This window comes from Melozone crissalis, unplaced genomic scaffold, assembly GCF_028551555.1.
Source record: "Melozone crissalis strain CALT ecotype California unplaced genomic scaffold, PUWL_Pcris_2 ptg000057l_1, whole genome shotgun sequence".
Taxonomy (NCBI): Eukaryota; Metazoa; Chordata; class Aves; order Passeriformes; family Passerellidae; genus Melozone; species Melozone crissalis.
In genome coordinates, this window is record NW_026535835.1 from 1097933 (window position 1) to 1114840 (window position 16908).

Here is a 16908-nt window from a genome sequence, read left to right on the forward strand (position 1 = left end):
AAAGATGAGCATGGGATCAAATATAGCATGGGATCAAGGGCAGAGGTGGCCAAACCAGGAAGAGAAACAGATTCTATGGGTTTCTAGTAGGAAAGAGCTTCTGCATGGGTGGGCAGAAGATAGAGGGAGAGGCAGAGGCTAAAGAAAGCCCAGCCAGGGCCAGTGCAGCCAGGGAGGACTGGGAGAAAAGCAGGACTGGAGGAAAAGTAGTTGAGGTTCACATGTTCCCTGGGAGGGAGGAAAGCATAAGAGGGGGATGGCAGTGTGTTTAGGGAGAGCGGGGCAGGCAGGGACAGGCAGATGGCTGAGTAAAGGCTCTGCCCAGGCAGAGTCCCTGGGATGTCCCCATCCCTGGAGTTGGCTTTCCCACTGGGTACCAGCACCACAGACTTGGAGGAAGGCGCAGCTCAAGCCCTCTGTTCATCCTAGCCTTATGGGCAGTGAGGATACATCCAGTTCCTGGGTTTATCCAACCCTGCCTCTCTCTGCCCTTTTTCATCTGCACAAAGCCTGACAGTCTGGGAAGGGGATCCTCTGCTGCCAGATCAGGCACACAGAATCCTCTGTGCAAAGTTTTCTTCCCCAGGTCTTCCCAAGCATCTCATGCATGTGCAGAAGCTGTGTGACCATGGCTCCACAGGACCTGGGTACCAAGCACAGGAGGGACCTGGTGCCAAATTAACCCCAGCTCCTCAGGGCCCCTTCTCTGGCCGTACCTCCAGCCCACTCTCCAAAAGGCACAGCCAAGTAGTCAGTTGTCCAGGACTTGCACAGGCCCTAAACTGCCCCCACCCCAAAGTTTCACTGGGGAAACAAATAAAACAACATTTGTATAGGTGCTGGAGGATCTGCATAGTATGTCAAATGGTTTCTCTCAACATAGTATCTGACAACTCCATCTGTTGCCCTGCAAGTACCAAAACCCTGTGACAGACGAGTGACACAGTGCCTGGGGACAGAGAGGGCAGCAGTGCCAGGAAATCCCCCTACCTTTTCTCCAGCACAGCTTTCACTTCCTCCTTTCTACCCCAAATGGCTTGAATTCCCTATCACAATCCCTGCTTTCCTTCAGGAAGGTGTGGCCAAGATCCCATACCCTACAGCCACCTCCCACTGCTGCTGCACCATGTCACACACCCAGGGATCACAACAAGCTGCTGTTGGGTTGGAAAAGGCAGAAGCCCTGTGGCTTGCGCAGCATTTCCAGCGAGGTGTAGATGGGACAGAGCTGCCTCTCACCCCTTCCTGTTTTGCTTCACCGCACTCCTTTTCTAATTCAAATCCTTCCTGTTTCTTTTTGATGAAGTCAGATGAAATATTTTCATGACTTGCCCAAAGAAAGCTGAGTTAATTACCTTAAACTATGACCTTACAGTAAGAAACGAAGCAGGAAGAAATTCCTCAAACCAGCCCCCAAGAGGAGTAGAGAAGCTGGCGATAGCTGGGGTTGGTGATTCTTGCTCTGCTATGACATGCAAAGCATGTTTGCTGTAGGTTTAGGAAAAAGGGAAAGGAAAGGCCTTTCTAGCTCAATGGAAGCAGAAAACCAAAGGTCCTGGTGGTGAGGTGCTCCCCCAGCCCAGGTGCCAGCACCCACCACTTTGAGGTTTGCCTCCTGGAGCTTCCGGGCCCTCTCCTCCAGGCGCTTGGCGATCACTGCCAGCTCCGCGTTCTTCCTCTTCAGGTGCTTCACCTTCTCCTCTGTCTGGGGGAAGCAGCTCCTGCGCTGGAGAGCAGAAGGACAGCTTGGAGGTGAAGCCTTTGCTCAGGAGCCAACATCTTGGCCTCTACCTGACCTATGGAGAGCACAGAGGCCTTTTCCTGGCCAGGGCTTGGCCTGTTCTCCTGGAACTATCCCAACCATTGAACACCAATCTCTGTTGCCTCTCCAGTCCCTGAAAACTGTGCTTTCCTGGTATTTTTGTTAATGTAACCTCTTAGTCCCCATAAGATGCCCTTCACCCCACCCCAGACCATCCCACATGGTCCCTCTCCATTTCACATCTCTGTTGCAGGCCCTGCTAGGACTCAACGTGACTCCAGCATCAGGGTATCCTGGCCACCCACCCTTTGGGCTTTCTCTTCCAGAGTCTTCTCAGTTTATTTCCTCAGGATTATTGGACTCAACACATTCCTGAGGATTTGTACTGCACCACCACAGCAAGCTTATCTGTGTCCTTTCTGTCTTGACACCAAAGCATGAGCAGGAGAAGGTAACAAAGGACTTTATGATATTTGCAAAGCAAATTTCCCTTTTCTTCCTATTGATTCTGTTCACTCTTAATCCCTTTTTATTTGTTATCTGTCTGTTCCAATAAGCTGCCTCTTGCCAATGGCTCCTTCTCCCAAGGTCAAACCCACATGTGTTATGCTGTCTTTTCACATCAGCAGAAACGTCAGGTTGACTGATCCTCACGATTATTTCCCTCCCTGCCCCTGTGAGAGTGCACCATGGGTGCTTGGGCTGGGTGGCTGAGGCTGATTTTTGAGAGTCAAAATTTGACACACAGGCTTGTGCTTCACTAAAATACAGATGACTGACAAGGGGTAACTCCTTGGGGTGCAGGTCATGCTGAATTTATGCTTTTAGTGTAAGAAAATTATCTAAAATAAGCATTTTGAATGGGGTGATATGAATCTGAAATGCTGAGCAATCAAATTTACCCAGCATGGCTGGGCTGCACCCCCACACTGCAGGACTGGGGTGCAGCTCTCCAGGGAGGATGCAGGAGAGGAATATCCCCTTTTTCCTGAGAGTCCTGGCTAGCCCACCTGGGGAGTCAGGGATGAGGGCGGGGGCAGAAGTCAGACGGCCCAGGCTGTGGCAGCCTGGCTCGGCTTTGGGGTGCAGCTGAGGACGACCTTGGTGCTGGGCTCTCATGGGAGCAGGGGGCAGTGCTGCACTGTCACCCACAGACAAGGCTGAGTGAATCAGTATTTCTGCTTTTCCAGTTAAAGAGGAAACAGGAGTGACTTCCCCTCCTCAGCCCAGCCCTGCTCAGCACTGCAGGGAAAGCTCCAGCTCCAGCTAACGGCTGCAGCATGAAGGCACCCAGGGGACTCATAGCACCAGACCTTCTTTGTCCTCTGGCCCTGTCCAGATTATCCCATGAGCTCAAGAAGCATTTGGATAATAGTCCTGCACATGGTGTGACTCTTGGGGATGGCTCTGTGCAGGGCCAGGAGCTGGACTCGATGATTCTTGTGGGTGCCTTCCCATCCAGCATGTTCTGTGATTCTGTGATCTCTTAGAGTTGGCAGCAGACAGCAGCTCTCTGTGTCCAGCAGCACTCCCTCCCCACAGAGCATCCCATGCCAGCATCTCCTGCTCACCAGCAAGCTGTTCTCCTCGGCCAGGCTGGAGCAGCGGTGCCGCAGGTCCTCCAGCGCACTCAGGAGCTTTGTGTTCTGGCTCACAAGGAAGCTGTAGTCAGCCCCACTCTGCAAAACAGTATGGAAAGGCAAGACAGGGCTTCACTGCCTGGGGCAGCTCCTGCAGGGCCACAGGGCTTCACCTGCCTGAGGCACATCCTGCAGGGCCACAGGGATTCACTGCCTGGGGCAGCTCCTGCAGGGCCACAGGGATTCACTGCCTGGGGCAGCTCCTGCAGGGCCACAGGGCTTCACCAGGGGCAGTGGCAGAGGGGCCGCAGCCTCACACCAGCCCCAGCCCTGTGGTGAGCCTGGCCTGGCTGTGCCAGTGGCTGCCAGGGTCAGGGTGCTGGTGCCAAAGGGTGGGATGTGGGGGCTGATTTTAAGAGGAGGCAAGGAGCTGCATGTCCACTGGGGGACAACTGGCCCTTGAGGCCACCCTGAGGGTGACAGCTGCCATCTCCATAGCTTTAAGAATTCTTTCAACTTCCAGCCAGGAAAAAAGCCCAGACCCTTCTGTTGCCCTGAGCCATGGCACCATCCAAACTGGCTCAGGTGAAACTCGAGCAGAGCCAGCAAGACCCAGGCAGGCAGAATGCAACCCCTGGCACCCCAGGAATGTGTGCTTCTCCCCACGGCTAAAGGATGCAGTGGCCTCCAGTACCACATGGCTTTGGAGGCAACCAGACTTCCTCGCCCTCTTCTCCACACCAGCACTCGTGTTTGGCCCAGGAGCCAGACCCCAGATCATCCTCTCTGTGTCAGCCTTGGCTCCAAAAGAAGGTGACATGCAAGATTCTTTGCGAACACCACTTTCATTTTGCCGCCTCAAAAGCAGCAGCAGCAGCAGCAGCTCTGCCAGGACCTGTATATAGAATTTTGTGGTTGCTGCTTCCTGCCCAGAGCAGCTCGCCACACGCTCTCTACCAGAGCCAGCTCCCAGCAAAGATTTCTGGGCCTTAGCAAAGCTCAGAGCCGAGCTGCTGCTTCACAGCTGCCACATGGCCGTGCCTTAGGAAGGTCCAGCAGGTTTTCCCAGCAGCCAGGCAGGTCTTGCAAGACCCACTCCAAGAGCCCAACAAGTCTCTGCTGAATGGCCGCGACCTTCTCAGTGCACATAGCTCTCTGCCCTGCAGTTTTCCAGCCAAAGCTACTGGGGAAACATCTGTCACTCCCAAAGGAATGCTGCCCAAGCTTTCTTGGTAGCAAGACCTCAGACCGGAGTTCAGCTCTAGGAGGTCTGAGACTGGCTAACTTTGGAACAATTCTGGTTTCTCCATTGTGTCCATTGTAGAGACAGGGCAGGAGACCAGTGCCACAAAGTCCTTCCCACTGAATTCCCCAGCGTGGTGCCATGTTCATGGCTCTCCCAACCTCTCACACCTGTATGGAAATGCCTTGACAAAGCAGGGAGGGAAAACACAGCTGAAAGAGGTTGAAAACAACAACTACCAAAAAAAAAAAAAAAAAAAAAATCAGAAGACAACACCCAGCCCTTCCCATCAGCCTCACGTGGTGTCCCCAGTCCCATCAACCACTTGAGACACCAGGATATGACATGCCACAAGCTGACAGACTTTTGACAGAGTGGTTTGTAGATGCCCACCCTCCCCACAGATATCTCAGGTTTGTGAAAACTGGAGTGAAATGCCCCATAGAAGGAGACTGTACTGCTACCCACAGGTTGCAAAGCAAGAATACATCTTCCTCTATCTGTTCCTAGAGACACCACCCTGCAGCACTTGGGTGCCCTCTCCTGCTCTCCAACAACTTTGGGCCACTTCCAGAGATGATTAGGCCCAGGAACAAAGGAAATCCCTGAACCCAGCATCACAGGGATGCCAGGAAGTTCCCCTGGGAGCCACGTGCAACACCACTGTGCCCAGTACCAGCTCCTGCAACATCAGTCCTATCCCTGTAGCTTTACAGGTACAGTGAGGTGTCCCAGAGACCATTTCTTCCATCACCAGCTCCATGAACAACAAAGCACTTCCTCGGCCTGGGAATCCACACAGGGGGCGCTGCAGATGACAAAGAGGACAAAACAGGGCAGGTTCATGAAGAGAGGGGTCCTACCAGGATCTCCTGTCCTGTGCATGCCAGCTCCTCAGGCTGGTCCCCTGCTGCCACCCCCAGAGCCAAGCAGGCAGCCCTGCAATGAAGTCAAAGTGCATTATTTCCATCTCTTTGCCACAGCCAAGAGACCTCAAAATTCTTGTCTGTGGTTGCCCTGAGACAGGGCGAGCACCATGAGCCAGCAGCCTCAGTGCTGGGATGGGAGCAGGAGAGCTTTTGAGGAGGAGCTGATGTGTTCCTGCCTCCCCCACCAGCCGGCCAGGACTTCTGACATCAGCAGCATGGGGCTTCAGTAGGGGACAATCAGCACCTCCAGCACAGCATGAGGATATTTTGGGGAAATTTGACTTTAGTCAAATTTCTGCATTTGAAATCCCATTTCTGCAGCCATAAACCATTTCATTAGGGCAAGATAGAAGGGCTCATAACCCCTCACCCCCACCGTGCCAGGCTGTCCCCAGCTCAGCCCAGGTTTCGTGTCACGACTCCAAAGCCCATGACGTGGCAAAGGCTGGCATGTGCCTTCCCATTCTGTGGATGTGGCAGCCTCCCCAGGCAAAGTGCCACGGAGCAGTGTGGCTGTGTGCTCCAGGCTGGGGCCAGGCACGGGGCCAAGTGTCCCCTGTGCCAGCACGTCCCTCTGCGGCCGCAGCTCCTTGGGGCTTTGCCCAGAGAGGCACAAGGGACAGCAGCAGCAAGAAGACATGGAGGCAGGAGATCCTTGCTGTGCCAGGACGTCTGTCCCGCGCGGGGACCTCACTGCCACAAAAGCTGTGCCAAACCTTCCTGCTGGCTCTGAGCCAGCGCTGGCTGCGTCAGCTGAGCCCTCCTCCAAGACCACGGAGAGCCTGGAACCGAAGGGCTGTCTAGACGTCATCCCACTCTCATTAAACATTCATTTCCTATAATGAAATGGCTTTTAATTTATCAACCGCTCTGCAGTTCCTTGAGGATCCCGCGCTGCACGGCGCAGCCTCGCTGCTGCCTGCACTCAGGGCTCCCATGGTGCCTTTCATGGGGAGCTGGAAGAAATCATTAGGTAGGAGAGACACAGAGGCTCCCCCCAAAGTGACTCATCCAGATGAAGACATACAGAAGTGTCAGCAGGAGCTGGAATCCAAATGCATTCCTTGGTCAAGGAGGTTTTGTATGAGCCAAGGCAGAGCTGACACCATGGGGCAGCAGAGAGGGTCTCTGGGCAGCCACATTCCCCAGATCAGAAGCATCCTTGGCCACTAAAAAATTAACCTAAAAATTAACACAAGTGACATGGTCTTTTGCCAGAGGGAAAGTTTCTAAAATGAGAGGAAGGCAGGAGCAGAACAGCAGGGATGCTGAGGGAGGAGAGCAGCAGGCATGTGGCTTTGAAGCCTGCGTTTAATCTGTCATCTCTTTTGGCAGGTAGAGCCCAAAGTTTCTCCAAGATGCATTGAAAACAGCAAAGAAAGAAAAGCCTCAGCATGGCAGCTGCCAGAAAACTGCTGCTTTTTCACCTGAAAGCTTCAAATGGACTGGAGAGCTGCAGCAGCTTTTGCAGGGAGAGGTGCCCAGCCAGGATGTTAAATGGGTCATGCAGGCAAAATCCCTCTGGAGCACATGCATTCAGCACAGCCCTTGAAGTCCTGCAGAAAACTTGCAGGAGGCCATTGGGGGACAGTAAATCAGGCAGGCACTGCCTGCAGCCACGCTCTGCAATGCGGCTGGGGCAGCGCTGGCACCGCAGCACGGCCTGGCACCCACCCGCCCAGGGCTGCCCAGCCAGCCCCGGGGAACAGCCAGAGTCTAAACCCAGCCAGGCTCTGAAATCCCTGCTGAAAGCCAGACAGGGAGGAGGAATTTACCAGGTAGCCCCATGAACAGGAGGTCTCAGGTGGCCTTAGGAAACAGGCAGGCACACAGCTGATTTGAAAACATACCTAATTTGAGGGTGTAGAAACCACGCACAATTTAAAGGTGTACAAACCACTGACAATTTCAAGATGTCCTGATTTCTCCATCTGCAGCCGATTCAGGGTCCAGTTCCTAGGTTTGCTGTGCAGGAGCCATCTCTGAATAAAACCCCCCTCTGCAGACACCTTGCAGAGTGACCCAGGTGAAGTCCCCAAGCCTCCACCATGCCAAAGCCCTTTAGCTGTTCATTCCACCTGACTTTAGTAATTAATTCCCTTAACTTCTCAATCCTCTTCACTTGGAAATGAAGCCTGTCATTGCCAATCCATTTTCTTCTCTTCCAGACAGTTTCAAGGGAATCAGCCACCTCACAGGACAAAATTATTTTCCACAGGCTGCTCTTTTGCAGTGCTCTCACTGCATGTCAAAAGCAAGACAAAAATAGCCTCACCTCTTGTTGGGTCAGCGAGCAGAGCCAGCCCAGAGCTGCAGCACAGCGAGCAGCCAGCACATCCCCACCCAGGGAACAGGGACAGTGCTGCAAAGCCATGGGAGAAGTAAGAGACATGCCTGGGATGAAGCTTGATTATCCTGCCACTCTGGCAGGCAGTGTGTCCCACTGTGCTTGTCCTGCTTCCTTCCTGCATTTTGCACCGTTCCTGGTTTCAGACACAAACATCTCTGTTGTGCCTTTGCCTTTAGGGCACTTCCCCACAGCCCTGTGTGCTGCCAGCTCCCCTTTCCATCAGTCAGCATTTTCTCCTGCTGCCCATCCCTCTTCCAGACTACTACTTGCCCTTATTTATGTGACTTCCTCATTTATCTGATTTTTATCACCCCATGTAACAAATTCATGGAAGAAAAAATCCATCCAAGGCTATTAACTTCAAAAATCCTGCCTCCAGCATGAGGAGTGCTGGAGCCATGAATTGGAAGATATTGAGGGAATATTCAGGGGAGCAGTCACTATACATTTGCTGTTTCTCTGCATTTCCCCAGGCATCCTCTCCTGCACACCCTCTGACCACTGCCAGCTCTTCAGATGCTTCTGACTGGATGTTTAAAATGAGATGCAGCTGAAATTGGAGTCTTGAAAAACCAGGTTTTCTCTATCTTAAAACCCTCTCTGGAAGCACCAATATGAATCCCAGGAACACAAATTGAGCTATTCCAGGAGAATAATCAGCTCAATAGGCCTGATGGACCTGGCTCACTGTCCTTTGATGAGCTCAGCTTCTCCAGCCTCCCAACCAGGGAGAAATTAATGTTCCTGCAAAACTGAGACAGGGAAGAGTGTGAATGGAAAAAAAACTCCCAAGGCAGAGGATCAGCTCTCCAAAATCCAAGGCTGCAGCTGGGTCCAGAGTGCAATGCGACAATTCCTCACGTTTGACAGCAAATCCAAAAGGCATGAGGATTTGCAAGGAGATGAGAGAAAATGACACTGAAATACCTCATGGCTGCTGGGAAGGTGGTTCTGAAATGCTCCTGAGGTGCTGCACATGTGATTCTTCATCCTTCACCATCAGACAGAAAAAAGGGCAGGGAATTGTGAGGAATGAGGGTTTGGAGAAGTCATGGGCAGCACTGGCAAGGGACAGGTGCTCCTCAGGGTGCAGGTTCTCATCTGGCTGGACACTGCTGGTGTTGCCAGTTCTTTTGTGTGGCCAGTTTGCTCCTGGTCGTGCTCTCCAGTGGCTATGGAGACGTGTCCCTGCTTCCAGATGGCCATGACCCACCTGAAGCAGAGGCATGACAAGGTCTGTGTGGCCCTGGACAGGCTTTCCCCAGCTGTGACCCAGCTCTCTCCGTGTTAAGCACAGTGTTTTGCAATCCCAGTCTGTGTGCAGCCACAAACTGCAGCTGATCCATCAGATAACCTGCAGCAGCACCGGGTTGTGCAACACTCCGCAAGTACAGGAACATCACCCTCCTACTCTTGGGCCACTGTGCGACCCCTGGCCATCCCTGTGGTCCCCTGCAGGGTCTTTGCCCCCTACACACCTTGTAAGAAAGATATCTGCATTTTGTAAGGTGAAAAAGAGGTACAAAGCCTGTTCTCCCGACTACCCTTTAAACACTGGTGTACAAGTGTCTCCCTTGTCTCTTACCAGCTTCCAGAAAGATTTGGCCAAGCTCCACTCTTGGTAAAGCAGGACTGTGCTCATCCCCACTGCACTCAGGGGATGTTGCTGTTTCACTGCCCGCCTGGGGAACATGTGGAACACAGGCTGTGCACCACAAAACCTGGTCAGGCTACAACATTCTGAAGCCAAGACAGCCAAGCTGTCTTTTTCCCCCACTGCAGAATTTTCTGGGTACTGCTGAACAAATAATTGAATCTGCAGAGAAGTAGCTCATGCAACACTATTTCCACTATATTAAAAAAACTCAAAATGTAGAAGATGTGGGAAGCAATGTGTGAAAAACTTCAGTGAAAACACAGAAAGACTTCGCAACCTCCGCTGCTGTGTACTCATGCACATTGCAAATTATTTGAGCTAAAACATGGGTACTGGCTTACTATAAGACATTTTTGTTGCTTAGCTCTAAGCAGAGGTCAGTCTGCAGCTCCCAGCACTGCAGGCTCAAGCCCAGACCAGCCTGAGGTCTTTGCTAAGCATCTGGACTCTTTCTGGATGCCATGGGTCAGATAATTCTATTTTGTGAACATGAAAAATACCCCAAAGCCCCTGGTGAAGAATGATAAAATTTTGTTCTTTCCAGGTTTGGTGTTTGATGGCTGGAGTAGGGAAGATTGTTCTCTGATATCTCATCTTTCCTGTAACAGAAACTCTAATCCAGAGAAACACTCCCAAGAAAGGCATGAGGAGACTTCTGCCTTCACCCTGGGAAGCCCCTGAGCTGCAGCTCAGTCAATCCCCTGCCCATACAGAAGAGCCACAGCCCTCTAAGAGGATCATGGCTTGCAAAGTCAACACCAACTCTCCTCACCACAGAGCCTCAGCAGCAACATCCTGATCACAGGTGTGCTTTGATTAAGTGAAATACTTGATTCCTCAACATATGCAGCTCTGAAGAGGTGTATTTGCTCTTCCACCTCGCAGAGTACATCAGGGAGCCAAGGGGCAGATTTTGTATGTACAAGTCAGTTTTTGCCCAGAAATCTGCACTGCAGTGTCTCACCCTCTTCTTCCCATTTTCCAAATCACTGGAAGCTTCCCAGGGGCCAAGAACACATTTTATTTTGGGTCACATTGGCTAAAATCCTGCTCCAGTTGCCCAGGCTATGGCATGATTACATAGGAAGGAATTGTTCCCTGTGAGGGTGGGCAGGCCCTGGCACAGGTGCCCAGAGCAGCTGGGGCTGCCCCTGGATCCCTGGCAGTGCCCAAGGCCAGGCTGGACATTGGGAGCAGCCTGGAACAGTGGGGTGGGACTGGATAAGCTTTAAGGGTCAACCCAACCACTTTGGGATTTTGTGACTCGAGGTTGGGATCAGTGTTCTTGCTCACCTTGGTCATGGTCTGGCAATGGCCAACAGCAAGATGGTGTGACAGCCCTGTCCCAAATCCAGTTGATCTCCACCAGCCCAGAGGAGCCAAGGACACAGCAAGGAAGCACTGCTCGGTGTCACTCACCCTCCACATCCCACACAAGTGACCTGGCCAAACCATTTGGACATGTCTTTGCACACAAGGCATGAGCTTAATCAAAAAAAGAGCTAAAATGAGCATAGTGTCACTTTGCCTTGTTTTCCATTCATTCCTACAAATAGAGAGGCACTGGCTCTTCCTGGCAGGCAGCTGCCTGAGATGGCCATGCATCCATAGTGCTGCAGCAAACAGCACTAAGGCATTTGCATGAGGCTGTGCACTGCCAAGCCAAGGAAAATTAATTTACTCAGATTTTGAGCATGATGGAATACAGGCTTTTAATTGGCATTGCAAGAGGTGGCAAGAACCAGCTCCATGGCCCAAGTTCTCCTGTCCTACTGCCATCTTTCATCCTGCTGACCTCCCCTTCCCAGTCAAGGGTGCAGCTCTACACACCCTCAGACACTAAATGAACAGCTTTCCAGCTTTGCCAATGAAAAATTTGAAGCTCTTGAAAGACCACAAATTCCTGCAAAAGGCACTGAGCTTATCATTAAATGCAGCTTGACCTGAGCACTTGATGTGGAGGATATTTACCAGTATTTTACAATTCTTCCTGTGTCTCTGCTTTGTTTTATTAGGCCCCACTGGGACCAACACATTTTTGGTGGTGTTTTTTTTTTTTGGTTTTTTGGGGTTTTTTTTTGCAGCTATTTAAATTCTTACTCACTGGAAGGCTTCTTGAGTTAAGCATTTTCAATTGGGCTTACAGATTTATTGAATATTCTCAGCTCCACATGACCTCAAGGGAAGCTGAGGCTAAGATTTTAAGAAATTCAAATCCAAAGCAACCTCTTGTGATTGAGAAGAAATCACAGGAACCAGTTCAGAGCACCCTAACTGTGCCCCTTGCCTGTGTGGTTCTGGGATGGGAACAGGGAATGGTCAGCTGCTGAGCTCATCCCTTCCATGAGTGATCTGGGGAGCTTGGAGAGATGAGTAATCTGGAAGGGAAGGATGCAGGGAATATGCAGAAAGTGAACAGCTTTGATCCTCTTCCCTTGTCCAGTGTAGGGCACCAGGAGGGAGCCTTCCCTTCAGCAACCCACTCCCAAATTCTGAATTCTCCCTAATTCCCAACTCTGAATTTTCCAGGGCCAAAGCAGATCCTGCTGGAGCAGCAACCCCTGGGAGATGCAGGCAACTGAGCTCTTGTGGGAAGTGCTCTAAAATCCATCTGACAGCATTCTGGGAGCTTTCCAATTTCCAGACAGACTGTATCTGTGCCACTTTAACCCCATTCTTCCTACACAGACAATGTTTTTCTCCTCTGATATTCATTATTTGGATTGGGATCCCACCCCTGCAGTGCCTGGAGATTCTCAGCAGCAAAGTAATTTCTTATGTCTCATGTCCACACAGAAATTTTGGGAAGCAGGACCAGAGCAATTCCAAAGGCCTAGGAAGAAGGATACACTTGTGATAACCCCCAGACAGCATTATTCAGTGGGGCCATGGTGGGACACACTGCTCTGCCGAGGAGCCTGCAGTGCCTTGCAGAAGGTAGGGACATGTGACAAATGGATGGAGAGATGTGAGCACAAACCTCAACAAGGAAAACTCCCACCAGGCTGTGAAGAATATTTCTCTGGTGGGATCCCAGCCCCTGGAGATATTCAACACTTGCCTGGTCAGGGCATGATCAGCCTCTTCCATCTCTGGAGCCTTCTAGGGGCTGGATGGGAGGCTCCAGGTGTGTCCCCTCATCCCACCTCCCAAACTCCAGAGTTCCTCTGCCATCTGCCTGATGGGAGAAGGGCAACAGCTCCACACTCTGCACTCAGGAGAGACGCAGGCAAGGACACCAAGATTAACTTGACCTACAGACAGTCTTAATGCCTCTCTGAATGCCTCTCCACAGCCTGGCCCCCAGGGAATGGCTGAGCAGTGGTGCCAGAAGCTGGGACACACAGCAAGAGCTTCATCATAAAATCAACATCTTTAATCAACTCTGTCAGCAATGAGCCCTCAGGAGGCTCTTCCCCACACCAGGAGAGGACTCCCTGGAGGCAGCTGTCCTGTTCACACAATGCAGCTCTGACATCCCAAGGACACACGTCCTAGAGGAAGCTCGGCTCTGGCAGCGCAACACACAGGGCGTGTCCCAGCCTGGCCAGGAGCAGCCAAGCTTTGGAAGGGAACTGTGCAAGCCTGAGTTGGCCCAAGCTCTAACAGAGCACCTTGTCCTGCGGTTGGAGGGTTGCTGCCCCACAGCCCAGCAGCACCAGCACTGGGGACAGCAGCACTGAGCTCCCTCCTGGGGCTGAACTGGAAGCCTTTCAGATCCCTAAAGCCACTTGACTCCAGGAGAAACTGCTGGATTTTTTTTTTCCTAGGAAAACACAAGGTAACCTTTCTGGATATCAACATCAATATTAAAGATGGTACTGCCATGGCACCACCAGCACCACCCCAATGACATCACAGTGCCACTGTGGCACTGCCATGATGCAGCAGAGTAACACCGGTCCCACAGCACCATCAGTCTGGCACCAGAGCACATCCCAGCACCACCAGTCCCACCACAGTACATGGTTACCTGATGGTACTACTATGGTGCTGCCAGAATGCCATGGGAAGGCTCCCACCCAGCCAGGAGCCTCCAGGATGGCAGGAAAACACTCAGTGCAGCCCAAGGACCAAGGCAAACTGGATGGCAGGTGCTCAGCAGTCACCTCCACAGAGACCAATGGGGGGGACCCACTGCAGGGATCAGCAAGAACCAGTGCACTGCTCCCACCACACAGGTGCAGTTCAGCTGCTGGAGCACCCACAAACACCCCTCTGCACCAGCCACCTGCCCTCCTTCCAACCCCAGCCTTCCCACCCGGGCTCCCACCAGGACAGAGCACCCACTCCCTCCCTTGCCAGCCGGCTCTCCCAAAGGAAAGTGCTCCAGGACACACTGGGCAGGGCTTGTGCCAAGCTGGTCTAGTGGAACGAGATGGCCTGTAAGGTCCCTTCCAACCCAAACCACTCCAGGATTCTCTGAAGACAGTAAGTCTGGCACAACTGACTGGACTCCTGGGATACAAAAGAGGGGTGGGAGCAGAAATCCATCCCATTCTGCTGCCCCATATTTTGACTGTGGCACTTTTGGCACAGCCAGGGCTGGGGTCAGAGTCCGACCAAGGTTCAATGTGGTTTTTCCCTATTATCACAATAAACTGCCTTTCAGAACAGACCCTTTACAAACTGGGCTGCCGTGAAATCATGTTCTCCCCCGGAGGGTTTCCAGGGGCGCCGTTCCTCCCGAGGCTGCTCCAGGTTGCTCTCCAGCTGGGCTCAGCAGCACAGCCCAGCCTTGCTCAAAACACCCCTGCTGAACCCCGACCAGCACTGGGCAGCTCCTCTCCCCTGCGCTCAATAAGAAAAAGTCAAGAGCCATTTTCTCCCCTATTTTAAAAGCACCACAGAGCTTCCCCAGATTCCAGGAGACCCCAAGAAGATGGCTGATGTTCCCCATGGGAAAGGGTGGCAAGCTGTCCTAAACAGGGTGAGCTGATGAACTTCTGTGACCCAGATCAAGGCGGTGAGATCCTGAGGAAGCCTTTTGGGCTGTTTTTAGGGAGATGCTGCAGGGCCGGGCATTGCACTGCCCCGAGGTGCCTGGGTGCTCCTGCAGGGGCTGGTTACTCTTGCAGTGGAGGTGCCCCAAGCCCTCCAGGGCTCCCCAGAGAGGAGAGGGGATGCTCTGGAAGAGGGCGGCACTGAATCATGTCCCTGACACTGCCTGCAGAGCCATTGATGCTGCCGGAACGGGAACATGCTGCAAGGATGGCTCAGCCTCGGCTGGTGCAGGGCTGTGCCTGTTCCAGGTGGGCTCCGGCAAGACCCCGCACCAGCTCCAGCGTCTTCCAGGGCAGACGCAGCTGGAAATCCCTGCTGAAGGGCAGCAAAGCCTCCTTTCTCTGGCGCGGGTGTGTGGCAGCGGCTGTGGCAGGTGCCGGCCCCACGGGGATGGTTTTGGGGATGGCTCAGCCGCAGCCCCGCGCCCCCAATTCCCCGTTCCCGTCTCGTACCGAGGTGACATCCTCCCGCGTCTCCCCCAGGATGAGCAAACACAGCCCGACCCCCGCCTTACCTTGGGGGCTCTGTCTGTCCGCTCCATCGCTCGCAGCGGCCTGACGAGCTCCGGTGCGGAGTGAACCCGCTGCGCGTCCGGCGGAGGGACGCGGGGGGTTCCCGAGGACTCTTCCCGGGGCTGGGGTGCTCCGTCCTGCTCCGAGCCCGGGGACAGCTGGCAGCCGGCCGTGTCACCCCCCGCGCCTTCACGCGTGTCCGGGTCCGGGCGGGCGGAGGCGGCGGGGACCCCGCTGTGCCCCGGGGCCGCGCCGGGCACGCCGCGCCCCGGCTCCTGCATGGCTGGGGCAGCGCTGGGCTCACTCCGCTGCCCGGCACGTCGGGACACGGCGAGGGAAAGCCGAAGGCATCAGAGCGGCGGCGGGAGCAGCCCGGGCCGCGCTCCTCCGCGGCGGGACCGGGGTCGGGGGCGGCCGCAGCAGCAACATCCCCGCACCGGGGCTGGCTCCGTCCCGCACCGGGAATGGCTCCGTCCCCGCCCGGATCCGCGGCTCCCCGTGCGGAGGCTGCTCCCGCCGCCCTCAGGCCCCCGCCGCCCCCGGCCCCATGACGTAGCGGAGGGGCCGGGGGAGCTGCCAGCCCCTCGCCGCGGCCCCGGGCAGCCCCCGGCGCAGCCGCTGCCGAGTCATCAATACGGAGCCGGGCCGGGCACCGGGGGGGCCGCGCCGCGCCCCGGGCCGCCAATGGCGGCGGCTCCGCCCGTTTCCACGGCAACGCTGCGGAGCAGGGTCTGGTGCCTATTGATGAGGCGGCGGCGGGGGGGGAGCCGTGCTGAGCCGCGTCCCCTGCACCGCATCACCCTGTACCGCATCCCCCTGCACCGCATCCCCCCCTGCCCCGCATCCCCCTGCACCGCATCCCCCTGTACCGCATCCCCTGCACCGCATCCCCCTGTACCGCATCCCCTGCACCGCATCCCCTGCACCGCATCCCCCTGCACCGCATCCCCTGCACTGCATCCCCTGCACCGCATCCCCCGCACCGCATCCCCTGCACTGCATCCCCTGCACCGCATCCCCCGCACCGCATCCCCTGCACTGCATCCCCCCCTCACCGGGGCCGGGGAGCCGCCGCCATGGGGGCTTGGGGACAGCAACGGCCCGAGCCCCTGCTCGGCTCTGCCCCAGGGCTGCTCAGCTCTGGCCCTGGACACCCGACTCAGGCCAGGATACCTAGCTGTGCCCCAGAGATGCTCAGCTCTGACCCGGAATGCTCAGCTCTACCCCAGGATGCCCTGTTCTCCCCCAGGGATGCCCATCTCTGCCTCAAGAATGCTCAGCTCTGCCCCAGGATGCCTGATTTCCTGCAAGGATGCCCACCTCTGCCCCCGGCTGATGCCCGACTTTGCCCTGGGGATGCCCTCAGCTCTGCCCAGGATGCCTGGTTCTTTCCCAGGCTTGGCTTGCACACCTTTCTACAGCGTGAGCTAAACCTCAGAACCTCCCGGACACACCGTGCTGGAAACAACCCTCTTCTGAAAAGGGCTGGGACAAGTGGCAGAGCCGTGGTGCGGGCAGGCAGGGAGAGGATGGGTGATGTGATCCCTGGTGACAGGAGTTCGCAGCCAAGCGGGCCCCGCCATCCCCCCGAACACGGAGCAGGCAGGCGTGTGCTCTGTCTCTCCCTGCCTCCTCCCGCCGTGCTGTGTCTTTGATGGAGATCACATCATACATCGGGCTGCACAGTGCTAGTGATGCTCAGGGGAAAACCACTGGGCCAGCCTGGGGGACATCTGTTTGGCCCTGTCCCCAGCCCCACTCAATGCCTGACCCACTGCAGAGCAAGGTTTGCCAATCCCAAAACCCGAGGGGGATTGGTGATCCCCAAACCCCTGAGCAGCTGGGAGAGGTCCTGCCTCCCTCCCCATGTC

The 16908-nt window shown here is 54.7% G+C and overlaps 1 protein-coding gene across 6 annotated transcripts in view; it reads right to left on the reverse strand.

The window, feature by feature from the left end:
- Positions 1–15537, reverse strand: part of TSPOAP1 (TSPO associated protein 1) — a 68155-nt gene extending 52618 nt beyond the window's left edge. For 4 of the 6 annotated variants that reach the window (XM_054287327.1, XM_054287326.1, XM_054287325.1 and 1 more), the window contains exons 1-3: positions 15040–15536; positions 3334–3441; positions 1598–1726 (exon numbers count right to left, since the gene is read on the reverse strand). In XM_054287327.1, the coding sequence (XP_054143302.1) occupies positions 1598–1726; positions 3334–3441; positions 15040–15318 (516 nt within the window). In that variant the 5' untranslated portion in view covers positions 15319–15536. Of the gene's footprint in view, positions 1–1597; positions 1727–3333; positions 3442–15039 lie in introns of all 6 variants that reach the window. The other 2 variants (XM_054287329.1, XM_054287331.1) reach the window with 2 other exon arrangements.
- Between the last annotated feature and the right edge of the window lie 1371 nt (positions 15538–16908).